Raw genomic sequence first — 22,708 nt, 5'->3', positions numbered from 1 at the left:
ACTGCCAAATTATTTTTCGTAAAGTGTACTAGTTTAGATTTCTACCAGCAGTACACAAAAATACTCATCTCATTTTACTCTTCTTTTTTTTATAAATATATTTATTTTGAGAGAGAGAGAAAAAAAAAACATAAGCAGGGAAGGGGCGGAGAGAGAAGGGGAGAGAGAGGATTCCAAGCAGGCTCCACACTGTCAGCACAGAGTGCAGAACCTGACCTGGGGCTCAAACTCAAAAACTGCAATATCATGACCTGACCTGAAATTGAGAGTCAGACACTTAACTGACCTAGCCATCCAGGCACCCTTTGTCTTACTCTTCTAATTTCATTATCCTTTGCAAAATTCTTTTGCTAATTTTATAGTTAAAAAAAAAATCTCATCCTTTACTTACATTGTTTTGATTACAAGTAAACATGAACTTTTTCTTTTATTTATGTCTTACCAAATACATCTATATATGTCTTTATGTCTTCATATATGTTTTTATGTCTTCCTATATTAATTCAGTTTCTATCCTTTGTCCATTCAACTTTTGACACATACCTTGGTGTTTTCATATTCATCTACACTTTTATAATCTTCAGGTATTAAGACTTTAATAACCCTTTGTCATCTTATTGCCAAATATTTTCATTTCCTCTTTAAGTTTTAATTTTTGGCACCCAGAAGTTTTAAGTTTTAAATATTTTAATCTATTTATCTTTTCCCTCTATATCTTTTGTTGCCTTTAACTGAGATTAAAATCCAGTGATTAAGTAGATATTCTCTTACTTTTGCCCTAATTCAACTTTAAAAAAAAAGTGTTTATTTTTGAGAGCAAGGGAAAGGGCAGAGAGAGGGAGAGAGAGAATCCCAAGCAGGCTTTGCACTGACAGTGCACAAGGCTCAATCCCACAAACCTGAGATCATGACCTGAGCCAAAATCAAGAGTCAGACGCTTAAACGACTGAGCCACCTAGGCGTCCTCTAATTCAACTTTTTAAAAAAGTATTTAACTCTTCGATTTACTTGTGGTTTATTTTGGTACATGCTGTGACATATTTAATTTGGCCATTCCCCTAGATAGTTATTTTTCACAGTCTCTTTTTGTATTGATTTGTGATGCTGTCTTTATCATGTCTTTGATTCTTATTGAATATAATGTTTGCTTTTACTTTTCTTCTTATAGATACTGGTCCCTTTGGCATTGCAAGGAAATGGTAAGATTGTAGGTGTACTACTATTCTCCCAGACTCTAACTAGCTGATGGTGCAGACTCAATCTGGGGCATCTGAAGGGAAAGCCTATCTTGGGGGTTCCTGTGCTTTTTCTTGGTCATAAGGCCCTTTTCTAATTCCCACAGAAAAAGGAAACAAGAGGGTTAAAGTGGTTAAGAAGTGAGATGGGGGAAGAAGATGAAGATGTAGAACTCTCCTTAGATTCACTCAGCGTTTTACTTGTTTGCTAAATACTAGGTGTATGTTACATGTTAGGCCTGAACCTTTAAGGGACTTGGGATGCTGCATTGACAATCTCGTGACAGATTTTGTGAAGCTCCAGGTCAATGTATCCCAATATCCCCTCACCTCTATTTCAAGTACAGTAGCTAATGAAATTTATCAATAGAAAAAAGAAAGTGTACATAGAGTGCAGAAAGTAGATACCTCCTGAACAATCAATGCTTACTCTGTTTGGCTAAGATGGAGCTAGAAGAAGTAACAGAGTAGAATCATTAAAGAGAAATATCAAGGATTCATGTCAGTGGCTCATATAGATGAGAAGTCAATAATAATAATTTTATTTGTATCCATTCTTTTAATAAGTGGGTTAAATCATTCATATTTATTGTTATTGCTTAACATTTACATTTATTGTTATTATTTAGACTTTTGGGTTTTTAAAGTTTTTTTTTTAATTTATTTTGAGAGAGACAGAGACAGCACAAGTGGGGGAGGGGCAGAGAGAGAGGGAGAGAGAGAGAGAATCCCAACCAGGCTTTGTGCTGACAGCACAGAGCCCAATATGGGGCTCAAACCCATGAAACAGTGAGATCATGACCTGAGCTGAAACCAAGAGTTGGATGTTTAACTGACTGAGCCATCCAGGTATCCCAACTCTTGGATTTCTTATTTGCTGTGTTTTCTAGGGGTTTATTTCCCCTTCAACTCGTCCAGGCAGTAAATACCACCACCTTATCTTTATGTAATGCTTTGCATTTAAAAAAATTTCTTTTCTCACAAGACTCCCGAGAAGTTGATAGGACAAATATAATCAAGTAGATTTTACTGATAGAAAATGAAATTCAGAAGAGCTGGTAGAAAAACTAACATTTACTGAGTATTACCAAGTGCCCACTTAACATACCACATTACTTCAAATAAATGTATGCTGGGTAAGCAAACTCTCCTGGGGCTAAACACACACAGTGAAATAGTTTATACCCGATAAGTTTTTATACTTAAAACACATATTTTTGTTCGTGTTGTTATACCACTTCTTGCTTTTGTTTGGCTGGTTAATTTGGCTTGATCCTATAAGGAAATTGTGCTATCTTTATTACTTAATCATATCTCCATTGTCTAAAAAGATTATTGTTAAACAAATATGATGTGCCTGATTGTTATGAAAGAAAATATTCTCTGAATATAAACAACATAGTTAAATGTAGAAGAGCATTTTGACTGAGAAAATTGTTTGTATTAATCACTTCAGACCTGTAATCAATTCCATAATTATTGTTAGATTAAGGTATATTTATTGTTCTGCACCCAAGGTAAGGATTTCAAAAACTTTCTGAGCTATTGGCAAGCCATAGGAGACTAATAATCAATGAAGACATGGGACAGCAATGTAATCCTCATTTAAAAAAAAATCTGCCTTCAAACGTGAAAATCCTTCAACCACTTTCTTTTGTTTCTGCACAGGACAATGACTAGACATTGTGAGGTAATGTAAGACATGAAAGATGGGGGAAGCCTGTGTTAAGATGAAGAGATAGGTTAGAGATGTAGCTGTAGTGACATAATACACAAGAAGTGAATGAAGAGGACGGATGTTAGTCAGACCTCCACACAGAAGAAGCAAATGTTAATGAGATTATTTCCAATTGAAGTAACAACCCAATTTAAGTGTCTATAGGAATAAACTAGGAAACTGTCATTAGTCTATAAAGTGACACATTAAAAAAACATTATTTAGCTAGTGAAGAAAAAGGTAGCGAGGGAAAACTTGGCTTGGAAGTGATGATGGAAGCCAGAAGCTAACTTGTTTTAAAAGATTAATGTATATAAAATGTTTTGTCTGCAACTCTGGCTTTCTTTTTCCTCCACCTAGCCACCCTTTCTGGAAAGCTGGCTCAGGCTCTCTCGGCAGGGCTTATGCAGTGCTTACATGATGAAGCCCTTCTTCTGTTGAATATGGATGTAGATTTTTTTTTTTCCTGGCAATGGACAGTATCTTCATTGTTTCTAGATATTAAAAGGCATGACTTGGGGGTTGCATCTTATCAATTATATAGCTGATCCCCAAAATTTTACCACCAAAGTACCTTTTAGTTATCTTTATCCATGACCATAATCTCATGTTTTAAAAGATTTTTTTTGTTATTGCTCACAAAACAAACTACATTTGTTAATTTTTTTTTAATTTTTTTTTAACGTTTATTTATTTTTGAGACAGAGAGAGACAGAGCATGAATGGGGGAGGGTCAGAGAGAGAGGGAGACACAGAATCGGAAGCAGGCTCCAGGCTCTGAGCTGTCAGCACAGAGCCCGACGCGGGGCTCGAACTCACGGACCATGAGATCATGACCTGAGCCGAAGTCGGACGCTTAACCGACCAAGCCACCCAGGCGCCCCTGTTAATTTTTTTTAATTAAGGACAGATGTAAGTATTAATTAGAGTCTCCTATCAGTATGAGGTAACATGGAGATGATATAATTCAGAAACAAATTGGGTATTTGAGGTAGCCTATACTGACTGTGGATAGTGTAGGATGCCATTTGACCTTTTGAAATATTCTAAAGGTTGTGGACTCCCATTATTGTATTTGTAGATCCCTTAAGTATTTGAGAACTTCAGGCTGGGAACTCTTGAATTAAGCAGCAGAAACTTGAGGGACAAAATGCAGATAGGTTGCTTGCAATAGCAAAGGGGTAAATTAGAAGGGTCCAGAGGATTAGACATTGGGGAGGAAAGAGTGTGGATGTGGGGTACTATTCTTACAACTTCAAGTCTGTATTTTATCTAGAAACCTCTTCAAGTGATACAAGCTTACTGATAGTTTACTGATTTTCCTGTATAAGACACTTAAACTAAGTTTATATTTTAAACAATTAAGTACCAATTCAGTTCAACTCAGCGTTGGCCGAGCATTGACTACATACAGAGTTTCATACTAGGTGTTTTGGGTGGGAAAGGAAAAAGGAACTAACGTTTATTGAATACCCACTCCATGGTTGGAAGTTGCTAGGTATGCAACCCTTTGAGATGGATATAGTTATTTTCCTTTATAGATGAGGCTAACCACGCTGGTCACCTATTATTTTTCTGGGGCATGCTTCTTCCCTGGGGAAGAAGCTCTTCCTAATTTGCTTTTGCTAATTAACTATTGGAATGGGAAAATCTTTCCTTGAAAAATCTGTATAGCTAGTTATTTTTCAATATAATCTGATCAGTAATGCCTTCTTTGACCACCCTATTTTAAGTTGCAACCCTCTCCCCACCGCACACTCCTGAAAGCTCAAGGAATTAAATAACTTGCCCATGTGTAAGAACACAGCACTTCATTTTAAAATAATAAAAACCCAGAATCTCCAATATGGATGCTGGAATAATAATTTGTTAGATGAGCAGAATTATTGGATTGAGTGTTCTATGTCCCCAAGATTGGTTGCTGCCAGGACCACACTGGCCTCAAGGAAACTGTCCCACTGTTAACACTGTGGCCTGGTTTGTGTGCATTGAATCCCTGCTTACATTACTCCCTAGCATAGCCTAGGCAAGGTGTTAAGGGGCAAATAAGTTGTAATTAAAGCCTGAAGCCATGCTAATGAATTAGACAGGGGAACATGGAAACAGATAATCTGATTGAAGGGTTTTTTCCCCTTGCTTCCCCCCACTTTCCTGAAAGGAGCTTCATGATGCATCAGTCACCATTTAATGAGGGAGGCCATGTGTTTCACATAAGGATTTGCCCACACTGTGTCAGGCCTGAATCCTGCCTGACACCAGGGCCAGGGCTTATTTTAAGACAAAGACCCCACGAAAAAAAGAACTACAGGCCAATATCTCTGAAGAACATGGGTGCAGAAATTCTCAACACAATACTAGCAAATAGAATCTAACAGTACATTAAAAGAATCACTCACCACAATCAAGTCAGTCAACGTGATACACCACATTAATAAAAGAAGAAATAAGAAGCATACAGCCCTCTCAGTAGATGCAGAAAAAGCATTCGACAAAATACAGCATCCATTCTTGATAAACATCCTCAACAGAGTAGGGATAGAGGGAACATACCTCAACATCATAAAGGCCATATATGAAAGACCCACAGCTAATATCATCCTCAATTGGAAAAAACTGAGAGGTTTTCCTCTGAGGTCAGGAACAAGACAGGGATGTCCATTCTCACCATTGTTATTTAACATAGTACTGGAAGTCCTAGCCACAGCAGTCAGACAACAAAAAAATAAAAGGCATCCAGATTGGCAAGGAAGAAGTCAAACTTTCACAATTTTCTAGAACACCCAAAAGACCCCACCAAAAATTGTTAGAACTGATACATGAATTCAGTAAAGTCACAGAATATAAAATATATGTACAGAGCTCTGTTACATTTCTATACACCCATAATGAAGCAGCAGAAAGAGAAATCAAGGAATTGATCCCATTTACAATTGCACCAAAACCCATAAGATACCTGGGGATAAACCTAACCAAAATGGTAAAAGATCTGTACTCTGAAAACTATAGAACACTTATGAAAGAAATTGAAGATGACACAAAAAAATGGGAAAACATTCCATGCTAATGGATTGGGAAAACAAATATTGTTAAAATGCCTATACTACCCAAAGCAATCTACACATTTAATGCAACCCCTATCGAAATACTACCAGCATTTTTTACACAGCTAGAACAATCCTAAAATTTGTATGGAACCACAAATGACTCTGAATAGCCAAAACAATCTTGAAAAAGAAAAGCAAAGCTGGAGGCATCACAATTCCAGACTTCAAGTTCGTTACAAACCTTAGTGATTAAGACAGTATGGTACTAGCACAAAAACAGACACAGAGATCAATGGAACAAAATAGAAAACCCAGAAATGGACCCACAACTATATGGTCAACTAATATTTGACAAAACAGGAAAGAATATCCAATGGAAAAAAGACAGCGACTTCAACAAATGGTGTTGGGAAAACTTGGCAGCAACATGCAAAAGAATGAAACTGGACCAGTTTCTTACACTATACACAAAAATAAATTTAAAAATGCATGAAATACCTACATATGAGATAGGAAACCATAAAAATCCAGAGCAGAACACAGGCAGTAACCTCTTTGATATTGGCCCACAGCAGCTTCTTACTAGATATGTCTCTGGAGGCAAGGGAAACAAAAGCAAAAATGAATTCCTGGGACTTTATCAAGATCAAAAGATTCTGCACATCAAAGGAAACAACAAACAAAACTAAACGGCTACCTTCAGAGTGGGAAAAGATATTTGCAAATGACATATCTGATAAAGGGTTAGTATCCAAAATCTGTAAAAAGCTTGTAAAACTCAACACCCAAAAAACAAATAACCCAGTTAAAAAATGAGCAGAAGACATGAATAGGCATTTTTTCAAAGAAGATACCCAAATGGCTGACACATTAAAAGATGCTCAACATCACTGATCATCAGGGAACTATAAATCAAAAAGTACAATGAGATAACACTTCACACCTGTCAGAATGGCTAAAATCAACAACACAAGAAACAACAGATGTTGGGGAGGCAGGGAAAGGAGAACCCTCTTACACTGTTGGTGGGAATGCAAACTGGAGCAGCTCCTCTGGAAGAAGGTTTGGAGGATTATCAAAAAGTTAAAAATACACTACCATCCAGCAATTGCACTACTAGGTATTTACAGAAATACTGATTTGAAGGGATACATGCACCCTGATGTTTATAGCAGCATTATCAACAATAGCCAAATTATGGAAAGAGCCCATATGTCCACAGACTGATGAGTGGATAAAAGATGTGGTATATTTATACAATGGAATATTTCTCAGCCATCAAAAAGAATGAAATCTTGCCATTTGCAATGATGTGGATGGAGCTGGAGACTATTATGCCAAGTGAAATAAGTGAGTCAGAGAAAGACAAATACCATATGATTTCACTCATGTGGAATTTAAGAAACAAGACAAATGAATATAGGGGAAAAAGAGAGAGAGGCAAACCATAAAGCAGACTCTTAACTATAGAGAACAAACTGAGCATTGCTGGAGGGGAGGTGGGCCAGGGGATGGGTTAAATGGGTGATGGGTATTAAGGAGGACAGTTGTGATGAGCACTGGGTGTTATATGCAAGTGATGAATCACTAAATTATACACCTGAAACTAATATTACACTGTATGTTAATTGGAATTTAAATAAAAACTTGAAACTAAAAAAAAAAAAAGGGTCTGTTAAAGAGTTCAGGCGAATTTTAGGAAGAATGATTTTACTTTTTGTGCAAGAAGTACTTCCTTTGAGTAATTTTCCTGACCTCTTACCTTATTATCCCTTAATTAGACTCCTGAGAGGGATGGAAGTAACTTCTGTTTGATGGAATTGAGCAAGAGAGAACTGGTTCCTTCTGGGTCCAATTTCTTTGGGACCTGTCTATCAATAGGAAGTGATCTTTGTGATCTGTTCTCTGTCACATAGCAAACTTAGCCCCTGCGGGAGAAGGCTTGCAGCTTTGGGGGACAAGTTCAATTCAGGATTGTCAGGGATACATACTACTGTCTTCAGTATCACTTAATCAATAATAGAGAAAGTATTTTTATTCTATTTATCTGACTCCTGTGTCTGTTTTTAGTTAGTTCTTAATTGTGGGCAAAAAAGTGTTGTTATTTGTTAGGACCTTCAAACTCCAAGAAAGTGAATAAATAATTACAATATGAGCTACACACATAGGTGGTGTATTAGTCTGCACAGGATAGGCAATGCTGTAGTAACAAATAAGATACAAAACTCTCAATGACTTAAAGCAATAAACATTTATTTCTCCCTCCTGTCACAGTCCAGTGTGAGATGGCTTGGCCTCTTCTGTCTTTTAGCTATACCATCTAGAATATGTGGCTTACAGAATCACTGCAATAAGGGAAGAAGGGAATGGAGCAGGCACATTGGCCCTGGAATTGATACTGAACACTTCTGTTAAAATTAGACATAACTATTCACATGGCTGTAAACAACTGAAGGGAAGCTTGGAAATATGGAGGAACACATGGGTACTTGGTGAGCACAAACTCTCTCTGCTATAGGTAGATTCAGAACAATCAGGGAAGGTTCAAAGGAGCAGAGTAGGGAAGAAAAAGGGTTGAGTGGTACTCAAAGTATACTTTGCCTATTTCATAGTTTTCCCAAAGCCAAATATTCTCTCTGAAATTTATCTGTATGATCTCTTCAGAATCCAGTGCCATCAAGCCATTTACAAATTAACTTAATATGAGAACTGAGGGTTTTTCCCATTAAGTGTGCATTTTATCTGGGGTCTTCTGGAGACAATATGCTCTTGGTTTTATTGCAGATTTATTGTCTTTGTTCCAGTATGCATTATATTTGCCATGATTCTAGGAGAGAGAATTTTGGGTCCACAATATTTTTGAATACTTTGAGCTTTCAGTACTCTTCAGATCACATCAAATAGTGCTTTGGGTTTTTCCCCACTAAGATGGGATTTGTTTGAGTAGGAGTCATCTAATATAACCATGTTTGTTAAGCATTTTCTCTGAATTAATCAGCTGGTATTTGTTAGTCTTTTTTCTAGGAAGAGAATCCAAGACCTTTCTAGGCCTAAAAAACAATGGGGAACCCCAGATAGGTAAGACAACATTACATAGTCTTGTTTGTGATGAGTTTGTTCCTTACATTAGATAGGTAAGTATTATTCTTACTTGCCCACTAACCTTGTATCCTAGGTTTAGTCACCTCTCTGCTCAGCTCAATCCACTGAACCAGTATTGTCCCCTCAGTTAAGTCAACATATGGAAGGCTAACCCTAAGTCAGTAGTTCTCAAATTTGTCTGCACATAGAATCACCTGGGGACATATAAAGCACTGATGCCTGGACCCCATCCCCAGAAATCCTAATTTACTTTGTCTAGGGTGCAGCCCATGCATCGGGAGCATTAAAAGCTCCCAGATAATTCTAATAAGCTTACAGATTTGAAAAACACTTTGAAAATCTTGTGTTCATCCTTTGGGTTCAACTTTGTTGCTCCTAACACGTTGTCTCTAAGCCTTTGCCTAGAGAACACCTGTTCTCTGAATTTCCAGCCGATTGGACCCACTGTCCTCCTATCCTTGGCCACAGGACTCCCCCTTTTCTTCTTTGGCTCCTGAGTAAAGCCTTACTTTTTTTCCTTTTTTTCTCATCTTTTATTGCTTAAAAGAAAAATAATACATATTATTTTTAAAGCAGTTTTAGGTTTACAGAAAAATTGGCCAAAAGTACACAGAGTTTCTGTATTACTACCCACTCCTCTTGTTTCCCATATTAGCATCTGGTATTAGTGTGGTACATTTGTTACAACTGATGAAGAGATATTGACATATTATACACTAAAGCCTATAGTTTACATTAGGGTTCAATTTTGTGTGTTATACAGTTCTGTGGACTTTGACAAATGCATGTCATGTGTTCACCATTACAGTATTACGTAAAATAGTTTCACTGCCCTAAAAATTATCTGTATTCTACCTATTCATCTCTTTCCTTCTGTGCCCCCTTTCCAAAATCCTGGAAACCACTGATTTTTTTTTTTACTGTATGTATAGTTTTGCCTTTTCCAGAATGGCATAGTTAAAATGATATGGTACATAACCTTTCCAGATTGACTTCTTTCACTTAATGTGCATTTAAGATTCCTCCATGTCTTTTCATTGCTTAATAACTCATTTCTTTTTAGCACTAATTTGATTATCCATTCATCTATTGAAGGATGTGTTATTTCTGTCCAATTTTTCGCAATTATGAATAAAGATGCTCTAAACATTGATATGCAGGTTTTCACGTAGATAAAAGTTTTTAACTCGTTTGGGTAAACACCTAGGAATGCAATTTCTGGATCATATGGTAAGAATATGTTTAGATTTGTAAGAAATTGCCAAACATCTTCTAAAGTTTCTGCCAATCCCACCATCAATGAATAATACTTCCTGTTGTTCCACATCCTTACCGGGCATTTGGTGTTTTGTATTTTAGCCATTCTAAATGTGTGTAGTGGTATCTTTCTCGTTGTTTTAATTTGTAACTCTCTAATGACATGATGCTGAGCATATTTCACATGCTTATTTGCCATCTGTGTATCTTCTTTGATGAAGTGTGTGTTGAGATCTTTTGCCCACTTTTTAATTGGGTTATTTGTTTTCTTATTGTTGAAATGTAACAGTTCTTTGTATATTTTCAATACCAATCCTTTATCAGATGCTATATATTCATATATTGAATTCATATATTCATATGAATAATTCATATATTGAATTCATAAAATTCATATATTGAAACCTAATCCCCAATGTGATGGTATTAGGAGGTAAGGCCTTCTGAAGGTGATTAAATCATGAGGATGGCATATGCATGAATGGGATTAATGTCCTTATAAAAGAGACTTCAAAGAACTCCTTACCCCTTCAGCAATGTGGGAACACAGCAACAACATGCCTGGCTATAAACCAGAGAGCATGTCTTCACCAGGCACCAAATCTTCTGATGCTTTGATCTTGGATTTTCAAACCCCCAGAATTGTGAGGAATAGACTTCTGTTGTTTATAAGCCACCCTATCTATGGTATTGGTGTAGTAACCTGAATAGATTAGGACATCAGATATGTGCCTTGCAAATATTTTCTCCTAGTCTGTGGCTCGTCTTTTCATTCTCTTATCAGTGTCTTTTGTAAAGCAAAAGTTTTTAATTTTAATGAAGTCCAGATTATCAATTTTTTCTCTCATGGATTATGTTTTGCTTGTATTTTAAAATGCATTGCTAAATCTAAGATGACCTAGATTTTCTCTTATGTTACCTTCTAGAATTTTACAGTTTTGCATTTACATTTATATCTAAGATACATTTCAAGTTAATTTTTGTGATAGGTGTAAGGTATGTTTCTAGATTTTTTTTTTTTGTATGTGGATGTCCATTTTTTTAGCCCCATTTGCTGAAAAGACTGTCTTTTGTCTATTGTATAACCTTCAATCCTTTGTCAAAGGTTAGCTGACTGTATTTGTGTGGATCTATTTCTGGGATCTCTCTTTTTGCATTGATCTATTTGTCTATTCTTTCACCAATATGATTGTCTGATTACTGTGGCTGATTACTACTGATTACTACTACTGAAGTCAGGTAGTAGCAGTCCTCTGATTCAGTTCTTCTTTTTCAATATTGTGTTGGCTATTCTGGATCTTTTATCTCTCCACATAAACTTTGGAATCAGTTTGTGAATATCTACAAAGTAACTCATTGGGATTTTGATTGGGATTGCACTGGATCTGATAACCAGGTTGGAAAGAACTGACATCTTGATAATATTGAGTCTTTCCACCCACGAACATGGACTCTCCATTTATTTAGTTCTTCTTTGATTTCTTTCACCAGAGTTTTATAGTTTTCTTTATATGAATCTTATACATGTATTGTTGGATTTATACCTATGTATTTCATTTTTTTTCTGCTGCTAATGTAAATAGTGTTATGTTTTAAATTTTAAATTCCAATTTTTCATTGTTGGTGTATATAAGAAATCAGTAGAATTTGTGTATTAATGTTGTATCCTGCAACTTTGCTATAATCTAAAATTTTCATTTTTAAAAGGCTTGTTTTTAAACATTAAGAATATAACATGCTTAAATACTCTCTTTTTCATGGACGGGTACATACTCATATACATTGATGAGAGGCATGCACTGATAAGAGATGTGTTAATGAATATTGCTAGAACTGTTAGTAATCTTAGAACACTTCTCTCCAACCTGCTCCTTTTGCATTAAAAAAATTTGAAGGAGTGATTTAATTAGACAATTGAGCTTAGAAAAGCTAAGTAACCCAGCTTGGGGGTACCCAAACTGGGATTTGAATCTATGTTCATAGCCCACAAAATCCATTTACTTACATTATATCACAATGGCTGTTTTAGAAAGATGTGGTCCCTTTGATGGCATGGAGAATTAGAGCCAGGAAGATTTATTTGAGGCTATTACAAAATGTAGGAGACAAATAATGAAGGCTTGTCCTAAGAGAGTGGCTTTTAAGGTTACAAGAAAGGTTAAAGTCAAGATAAAGATGGGCAGGACTTAGTGACAAATGAAGAACCTGAGAGAGGAGGAGTCAAATATGATTTCTAGGTTTCTGTTTTTATTTTTAATATTTTTAATTTTTATTTATTTTTAGAGAGAGAGTATGTGTGTGCATGCAAGCTGGGGAGAAGCAGAGAGAGAGAGAGAGAGAGAGAGAGAGAGAGAGAATCTCAAGCAGGCTCCACACTGTCAGCACATAGCCTGACATGGGGCTCAAGCTCAGGAATCCTGAGATCGTGATCTGAGCTGCAACCAAGAGTCAGTCACTTAATCGACTGAGCCACCCAGTTGCCCCTTTAGGTTTCTGCTTTTAGAAACAAGGTGGAAAATGCTATTACAACTGCAAAAGGAAACACAAGACGGGGGCAGGTTTGGGAGGAAGGTAGACTTAGTCATGTGGGATGCTTTTGAGACATTCAGTAAGTATTTGGAAGTGTAGATTTAACACTCAGGAGAATACTTGATAATTCCTGGAGATACTATTTTGGAAACATCAGTATTTAGTGATGTATTTTTTTTTTTTAATATTGAGGAAGAGGGAACCCTGGGGCACATGCCATTGTTTATTTTTTATTTTTTATTTTAAAAAAATTTTTTTAACATTTATTTATTTTTGAGACAGAGAGAGACAGAGCATGAACGGGGGAGGGTCAGAGAGAGGGAGACACAGAATCTGAAACAGGCTCCAGGCTCTGAGCTGTCAGCACAGAGCCCGACGTGGGGCTTGAACTCACGAACTGCGAGACCATGACCTGAGCTGAAGTCGGACGCTTAACCGACTGAGCCATCCAGGCGCCCCAACATGCCATTGTTTAAATTGCCAAAGAGATACTGCCTAAGGAAAGTGAGAAGGAGTAGGCTAGAGAATTAGAAGACAGATGTTAGCTGAACCTATTGTGGTAATCATTTCACAGTACATGCTGTATACCTTAATCTTATACATTGATGTATGCCAATTATTTCCCAATAAAACTGGGAGGGGGGGGGAGAGAGAGAGAGAGAGAGAGAGAGAGAGAGAGAGAGAAAGGGGGAGGGGGAATGAATCAGGACAGAGAGGGCCTCAAAAGCCAAGGAAGAAAATTATTAAAAGAAAAGTGGAACCTTTGAGGATACATTTAAAGAATTTGTGGTTGACCAGACTGACAAAGAAAGATTAGAGACCAACTCATAAATCTTCAAGTACATAAAGCAGTTTATACGGATGAAAGCTAAATAAATATTTGTTATAATAGGAGAAATTATAAGAATTTCAGAACAATTACACTCTGGAAATAGACCAATGAAAGCTGTTTTGTGTTTTCTGACTCTGGAAATAGGTAAGACTAGAGATTTAGCTGTTCAGAAAAGGATGACTGAACACAGAATTCTCCAGAACCCATTCTAGGTCCCTTATTCTAGAATTCTAGGGAATTCTGTAATTGTGCCAGATTTTTGTTATATTTCATAGATCCATCAAATAGGTATGATATGGATAAGAATTCTATGCTCTGGGGTCAAGTCCTCATCATAGACCATAGAAGATTAAACACTTATTTCCTTGGTTTTATTAGCTATGTAACAGCTAAACATAAGTGATTTTTAAATGCTGTCAGAGTAGAATGAAGAGTCATCTGCATAATATGTTACTTTGACATTTGGTTATTCTCCCTACCTTCTGATAAACATTGTGTCCACGTTTTTCTCCACTGTACAGTCTCTGCTCTTTCTTTTCCCACTGATCCTTCTCTTCCAGCTTACTTTGAACCAGATCTCCTGCCTTTTACATAACTCTCAATGCTTTTAGTTCATACTATGTGTTTTCTAGTTTTTAATGGCCAAGGTTTCAAGCAGATAATGATCTCATAAGGTTTCCATTCCTGGGAGGCATCATGAGGACCATATATTATGAGCCTGGTTTAATTGCTGTGTCTAAAATACCTTTTGCTTTGAATTTGAAACAGTGAATACAAAACCAATATACACACATTAACATTGAACGACACAGGTTTGAACTGGTACCCAGATTTTTTTTGATACATACTATAAAATTACTGTAAAATATTTTCTCTTCCTTATCATTTTCCTTTTTAAAAAATTTTTAATGTTTATTTATTTTTGAGAGAGGCAGGGGAGGGGCAGAGAGAGAGGGAGACACAAAATCCAAAGTAGGCCCCAGGCTCTGAGCTGTCAGCACAGAGCCCTATGTGGGGCTCGAACTCACCAACCGCGAGATCATGACCCAAGCTGAAGTCGGATGTTTGACTGAGCCACCCAGCGCCCCTCCATATGATTTTCTTAATAACATTTTCTTCTCTCTAGCTTACTTTATTGTAAGAATGCAACATATAATACATATGCAAAGTATGTGTTCATTGACTATGCATGTTATCAGTAAGGTTTCTGGTCAACGGTGGGCTATTAGTAGTTAAGTTGTTTGGAAAGTCAAAAGTTGTATGCAGATTTTTCAGCTGCATGGGGGTTGTGCCCCTAACCCCTCATTGTTCAAGGGTCAACTTATATATGTCACCTTTGCTTCCTAATCCCCGACTCCCTTAGCCTTTCTCACCAGAGCTTTGGTATTTACCCCTAAGATGCTCCTCACTTTTTCTATTACCACTGATACCCTCCTGGCCAAGTCCTATTGTCTTTTGTTTTTGTTTTTGTTTTTGTTTTTGTTTTTCTTCAGTTTCCATTCTTGATGTCTAAGTTGTATTTAACACTTTCTTATAATATTTGATGCAACTTGTCTTGCAATCTTCCTCTCCCATTCCATGGTGCTCTTACCTCTATCCACCAAATATTCTCTTTTGGAAGCATAGTTACTGTCTTCCCCAATGTCACTCCCACTGTGGCCCTCATCACCTGAGGCCCCAACTTCTGCTGTAGCCTCTTCTCCCTGCAGTCATTCTCTCCTCTCCACCCTGTTTCACATTACCATCAAGTGAGTCCCCAGTTTTCACCATTCTTTCATTCATCAAACTATGATGGAACACCTGTCATATATAGCACTAAACTATCCTAGTGGGATAGCTCCAAAAGATTAAGTATGTTCCCTCCTTTGGATGAACATACAGGCTGGAGAGGCAGGCACTCTTTGTCAAAACTATGGAAGACCTTGTAAGCCACAGTAAGGAGCTGGGACTCCACTGTAAAGTCAGTGGAGACCTTTAGAGTCTTCAACAAGGAGGTGACTTGATCAAATTGGAGTTTAGAAGACCACTCTTGCAGGGGTGTGGACAAAGGAGTGGGGATGATGGGATCTGGACAAGGAAAGCAGCCACGAGGATAAGGAGAAATGGATACATTTAAGCCATATTTAGGAAATGGAATCCACAGAATGTAGGGGATGGGGATATTAATTCATTGATTAATATTTCTAATGGTGACTCTGGCTAATGCTTACAAAGTAGAGAAATAAATATTGTGTACAAAAGTATTGACAAAGTTAAAAACAGAGCCTTATGTTTTATTTTTTAAGTTTTTACTTATTTTGAGAAAGAGAGCACAAGCATGTGCATGTGTGCACGTGTGCATGAGTGGGGGAGGGGCAGAGAGCGAGGGAAAGAGAATTCCAAGCAGGCATCATGCTGACACAGTGCAGAGCCCAATACAGGGCTCGAACCCACGAACCATGAGATCATGACCTGAGCTGAAATCAAGAGTAGGATGCTTAACTGACTGAGCCACCCAAAAACAGGGCCTTCTAAATAGATAAGCTCAATTAATTGGCAATTTTAGTTATGTGCAAAGTTAGGTTACTGAGGCACCTTCTTCTGACTCCTTGGTGGGGCTTTTAGGGTCTCCTTCTGCCTGCCCCACCCACTGCAGCAACGCTACTTAATTATTTCCCAACATGACTTTCTGCTTCTGTCCAAACGTTGTCTTGACCAATACTGTCTAAACATGCTTTGATCAACATTTGATTATTCCCATTTCTCATGGTTACCCCAACATGGAACATGCCTCATTTCTGGCAATCTGTGCCTTTCACTTTCTTCCTTAAGCCTTTCAGGTGAATTCCACACCGATTCTCCTTTTCTTTTCCCCCTCTGCACAGTAATCATGCCTATTTTACAGACTAAAAAATCTAATGTCAGTAAACACTTAGCTCACTGCCTGGCCCACAGTATTTCAGAAATGGAAGCTATTAATATTACCCTGATACTATTTTGTTTTCTGACTTCCTGGTACAGGGCTTCACCCACAATGGAAGCTCAATGGAGATAGATGGCATGCCCATTTTATGTTGACCTGATTATAAATTCAGTGTTAATTATACGATGGCAGAAACAGAACTCTTTCTAATTTTTGGTCACCACGTTTTAGGACAGGAGGTAAAACAATCTTATTTTAACTACCATAAATAGTTGATCTGTTTGTGATGCCTGGAAACTGTTACATTCTGTAATCAAGATAGTTCTGGAAGTGAAGCAACATCAGTATAGAAGCCACCAAGAGCCATTTCTAAGATATCCATTAGTAGTGAATTCCTTACCATTTGATTTTCTGCTTTTTAATAGAAAACTGTTTTGGGGGAATCAAGATCCTATTCGCCCTGTTTCCCAGTTTGCTTTGAAGGCTCAGTTGACCAAAAGACTTGAGGACCTTGCCCATCCCAAGGAAGTCTCCCACCGATATGTACCTAACAGGTTAGTTAGTGTTTGTGTGCTATCAGGTTACATTAGCAGGAGTCCATAGGGAAAATGACACAGAATCTAGCCGTTTTATCTGAAAGCGATAAATTGTCCAAACTATAGTAGAAAATTATTGAGGATTAAGGATTCTATGTATTTCCTAATCTGATTCTACAGTAAAACTTTTCCAGAGCAAGATTAATATTAGCCATTATAAACTTGTATTATACTGTATAATGTTTTAGATTACCAGGATTTTGAGTTTTTAATAAAGTGGTAGTATTACACCAGGGTATGTACCATATATAACATTGTTGTACATGAACTATTTATACATGCAACTTTTCGTGGATTTTGTATACCACCCGTGGGCTTGATTACCATTAATTAATTACTACATGTGAAGGTTAGAATATTGTTAAGGCTTTTGATACCCATTGCCAGTTTGTTTTTAATGCGTATTTGTTGAATGACTAGGCTTTCTGTTGGTTGGCTCTTTGAGGGAAAACTCTGGAGCAGGGGAGGGAATGGACTCAAGTAGTGAGGGAGGTTAAAGTAACAAGAAAAAGTTGAAGATACCATTATTTACCTGAAGTTTGGTTTCCAAGATAATTGATGTGTCCACTTTTCTCTTTTTGATATACAACTTTAGTCAAAAGTCAGCAAACTTTTTCTGGAAGGGGGCAGATAGTAAATTTGACCATAAAGTCTCTGTTTCAACTACCCAACTCCACTACTGTAGTAGGAAGCAGCCACAGATTTTATATAAACTGAACATGTCTGTCTTCCAATAAAACTTCAGAATTTTTGCATCTATGTTTATGAGGGGGATTATTCTGTATTTTTCTTGCAGTGTCTTTTGTGGTAATGTTGTTTCTTGTAATGTCTTTACTCATTTTTGGTAATGCTGTCTTCATAGAATCAATTGGAAAATATATAAAATTGGCATTTCTTGTTTATGTATTTCATAGAATCCACAGTGAAATCATCTGGGTCTGGAGTTTTTGAGTAGGATGGTTTTTAATTATAAATTCAATTCACGTAATAGTTATAGGGCTGTTATAAATTTGTCAAATTAACACTTGTTAAGTGGAGCATGGGGTCACAGTTCAACAACAGATCATAACAGAATTTGAAATAAAGAAGCTTACTACTCACAGATCCTAGAAGAAGTACCCAGCATGCCTCGAGGAGTTCCATGGGCAGGTTAGGACAGAGGGCAGAGAGAGGCAGGACCTGGGGCACATGTCTTATTAGAACCTGCAGGTGGAGTGCTTTGGGTTTCCCAGGCAAAGGCCAGATTCATCAATTCAAACCAAAAGAGCAGGGTGTTGGTAGGCTCCTTGGGAGTCATATCTGAAGGATGCATAAAAGGAAGGCATTGAGGGTCAGGTGACGAGGACTGTTGCTGAAGTCCTATCAGGAATGTATATTTACTTATGCCTCTGTGGACTGTTATCTAGGGCATGTGCTTGTGAGAGGGGCCTGTATCATTTTAAGGTCCCTAGAGGCTGCTTGGCCAAACAAAATGGATGCTGAGGCAGGAGTACCATGGAGGGGCTTAGTTAAACTCTTGACAAGGGCTATTAAGATTATATCTTTCTGAATGAGCATTGGTAATGTGTATCTTTCAGTTTTAAAATGTGTTGGCATAAAGTTGTTCATATATTCTTTTATTTTCCTTTCACTTACTATCTGTCCAATCTCTAGTGGTTGTCTATAAGAGACTAAGAAAGTATTTGGTTTTAAAAGTAGTAAATTTCCTCCTCTCACTAGTCTATTTTTGGTCTATTTAGAAGATGCAATTTGGGACGCCTGGGTGTCCAACTTTCACTCAGGTCATGATCTCACAGTTCGTGGGTTTAAGCCCCTCATCAGGCTCTGTGATGACAGCTCGGAGCCTGGAGCCTGCTTTGGATTCTGTGTCTCCCTCTCTCTCTGCCCCTCTCCCCCTCATGCTCTATCTCTTTCTCTAAAATAAATAACAAACATTAAAAAAAAGAATTTAGAAGATGCAATTTATTTATTACAGAAAATTAATCTGTTTTGGAATAAGATATTAGAAGCCAGCTGAAACTTGATGGCTGCAACTATTTCTGATTTCTTCCTATGTGGAAAATGGCTCAGCAGTAAAGGGGTAAACTATCATACTTGCTCCTAGGCCTAGAGCTGGAGGTTAGTGTTAAAAATTACTATGATAAGTCTAATTCATATTCACTTCACTCAGTTCTTTTATCTTCTACAACTTTCAGGGCTCAATATTACTACAGCTGTGGTAGAGAGTCTATAATCTGGGAGATCCCTTCTGCTGCACTGTTTAGCCAGCCGTCCAAAAGGATCCAGAAGCTGGCACTGCCCAACAGATTCAAGAAAGAATATCTATTAAATAGGTAAAGTACCTTGACAATCTCTATAAATTCGAACCTAATTTGGTTAAATCTCACAATATTTTATCTATTTTAGTGTATGTGGTTTTATGAACTAGAAGTCCACTTATGTTCAAAGAATCAGGGTAAAAAGATCAAATATTTGCAGCAATTGTAGGTAATCAGAAGGTTATCATCAGTAATTACATTGGACTCAAATTGTGAAGTTGAACTATGCACTGAACTTAGCATCATTAGTCAGTTAAAAGGAAATATGCAATTGAAAAATTACAAGTTTTTGCATTTTGTAGAATTTGATGTTTCTCTTATGCCTCTGTGACTTTTCAAATGTTGCTCCTTTTGCTTTGAATGATGAATTTCTGCTTGTCTTTAAAAATTATTTTAATGTTTTTGTTTTTGTTTTGTTTTGAGAGACAGAGAGAGAGAGAGAGAGAGAGAGACAGACAGACAGAGCGCAAGTAAGGAAGGGGCAGAGAGAGAGGGAGACACAGAATCTGAAGCAAGCTCCAGGCTCTGAGCTGTCAGCATAGAGCTCAATGTGGGGCTCAAACCCACAAACTGCAAGATCATGACCTGGGCCGAAGTCAGATGCTCAACCAAATGAGCCACCCAGTTGCCCTTCTCCTTGTCTTTAAAAGACAATTTTTGAGCACCTGGGTGGTTCAGTCAGTTAAGCATCTTGATCTCTGCTCAAGTCATGATCTCACGGTTCATGAGATCGAGCCCCGCATATCGGGCTTTGCGTGGATCCTGCTTAGGATTCTCTCTCTCTCCCTCTCTCTGCCCCTCCCCCTCAAAATAAATAAAATAAACTTAAAAAAATTAAGTAAAAGACAGCTTAGGTGATACTTCCATATGGCAGCTAAGATTGTGATATGGTTCTTGGAAAAATGCTAAGTTGCATTAATGGAATATATACAGTGTACAGTTACAGGGAGGTGATGGTCCTACCCTATACTACTTTAGTCAAGACATAGTAGGTGGATGTTTCCACTTATGGATGTTATTCTTTAAGAAAATGATACTTATGCTAAGTGAAATGTCATACAGAGAAGGACAGATTCCATATGTTTTCACTCCTGTGTGGATCCTAAGAAACTTAACAGAAGACCATGGGGGAGGGGAAGGAAAAAAAATGGTTAGAGAGGGAGGTAGCCAAAACATAAGAGACTCCTAAAAACTGAGAACAAACTGAGGGTTTATGGGGGGTGAGAGGGAGGGGTGGGTGGGTGATGGGTATTGAGGAGGGCACCTGTTGGTATGAGCACTGGGTGTTGTATGGAAACCAATTTGACAATAAATTTCATATTAAAAAAAAAACAAAAAAAACCCCAAAAATAAATAAAAACATTTTTAAAAATTAAAAAAAAATGATATTAAACTTGAAACTATGCAGAAGGAGCTGCATGATATTTTGAGGCTTCTGGAAATATGTTACCTAAAAAATAGTTAAGAGAAATGACATGGGTAGCTTAGAGAAGAGACCAAGGAAGCAGTGATAGCTGTGTTCAAATATTTAAAGGGTCAGCATCTGAATGAGGAAAAGGAGGTAGAAGTAAAATTACTTTGTGTTGATCCTAAAACTAGATGTAGAACAAGGAATTTACAGAGCAGGAGGTGTCAGCTAAGTGTAGGAAAATCTTTCTGACTAGCTAGCCAGTAATGGAAATGTTTACCTGGAAAAGTCAACTGCCATCGTTCCCACAATCCCTGAAAGTGTTCAAGCATAAGCTGGAATGATGACTTTACATGAATTTTAGAAGATTCCTGCATTTCAGGGAGAGATTGAACTGGGTAACTTGAGTCTTTTTCCATCATAGAATCCAGCAAAAGAAGCCCAATTCCTCCTACAAAATTTCATTTCCTTATTTATCAGTTTGTGCAACAAAATCTGCAGATTTAGTTAAAATAGATATATAATTTGTAGTTATATATCTATATTTACTTATTTATTTTTACTTTTATTTTTTCTATATCTATATTTATAATCCAGAGGAATACTTTAATATTTCACCACTTTTTGAGAGACCTGAATTTGATGTTTCATATAAGTGAAACCCCCTTGAATGCTAAAACTGGCTTTATTTTTAAAAGTTTGTTTCCCTACTTTCCTAAGCAGACGTCTCTGCTACTAAACATACATATAACCTTTGTTCATTGGCTTGAGATCTTTATTATGAACATCAAGTATGTACTTCAATACTGAAAACCTCCCAGAAACTGTTTAAATATGAAGTACAGTTTTTTATTAGGCTAAGTGGTCTGACTTCTTGCTTTTAGATTATTAGATATTTGTTTCTTATAGTTTTACTGTCATTTCTTTTTTTAACAGGGGAATAGTCTCTAACTAGCCTCTTTTTAAAAATTTAATTTAATTTTAATTCCAGTGTAGTTAACATATAGTGTTATATTATTTTCAGGTGTATAATATAGTGATTCAATAGTTTTATGCATTACTCAGTGCTCATCATAATAAATGTACTCTTAATCCCCATCACCTATTTCACCCACCCACCTACCTCCCTACTGGTAACCATCTGTTTATTCTGTATAGTTAAAAGCCTGTTTTTTTGTTTTGTTTTGTATTTTTTTGTTTTTGGTTTATCTCTCTCTCTCTCTTTCTTTTTTCCTTTACTGTTTGTTTGTTTTGTCTCTTAAATTCTATACATGAGTGAAATCATATGGTATTTGTCTTTCTCTGGCTTATTTCACTTAGCATTATACTCTCTGGATCCATGTTGTTGCAAATAACAAGGTTTCATTCTTTTTAATGGCCAAATAATATTCCATTGTGTGTGTGTATATATGTGTGTGTGTATATATATATATCTCACATCTTCATTCATGGATATCTCACATCCATTGATGGACACTTGGCTGCTTCCATAATTTTTTTTTTAATTTGAGAGAGAGAGTGTGCATGAGCAGGGGAGAGGGGCAGAGGGGCAGAGGGGCAGAGGGGGGAGGGAGAGAGAGAGAGAGGGAGAGAATCTTTTTTTTTTTTTAGTTTTTTTTTATTTTCTTAAATTTACATCCCAATTAGTTAGCATATAGTGCAACAATTCAGGAGTAGATTCCTTAGTGCCCCTTACCCATTTAGCCCATCCTCCCCCACAACCCCTCAGTTACCCCCGGTTTGTTCTCCATATTTATGAGTCTCTTCT

General features: G+C 37.1%; 1 protein-coding gene across 4 annotated transcripts in view; it reads left to right on the top strand.

Moving 5' to 3' along the window:
* The window catches only part of THEGL (theg spermatid protein like), a 55,666-nt gene that overhangs the window by 11,206 nt on the left and 21,752 nt on the right, over window positions 1-22,708 (top strand). For 2 of the 4 annotated variants that reach the window (XM_042936301.1, XM_042936302.1), the window contains exons 2-5: window positions 1,169-1,199; window positions 9,009-9,074; window positions 17,044-17,172; window positions 19,410-19,547. In XM_042936301.1, the coding sequence (XP_042792235.1) occupies window positions 1,169-1,199; window positions 9,009-9,074; window positions 17,044-17,172; window positions 19,410-19,547 (364 nt within the window). The remainder of the gene's footprint in view (window positions 1-1,168; window positions 1,200-9,008; window positions 9,075-17,043; window positions 17,173-19,409; window positions 19,548-22,708) is intronic. The other 2 variants (XM_042936303.1, XM_042936304.1) reach the window with 2 other exon arrangements.

This window comes from Panthera leo, chromosome B1, assembly GCF_018350215.1.
Source record: "Panthera leo isolate Ple1 chromosome B1, P.leo_Ple1_pat1.1, whole genome shotgun sequence".
Classification (NCBI taxonomy): Eukaryota; Metazoa; Chordata; class Mammalia; order Carnivora; family Felidae; genus Panthera; species Panthera leo.
This window is presented reverse-complemented; position numbering and strand designations above follow the sequence as displayed.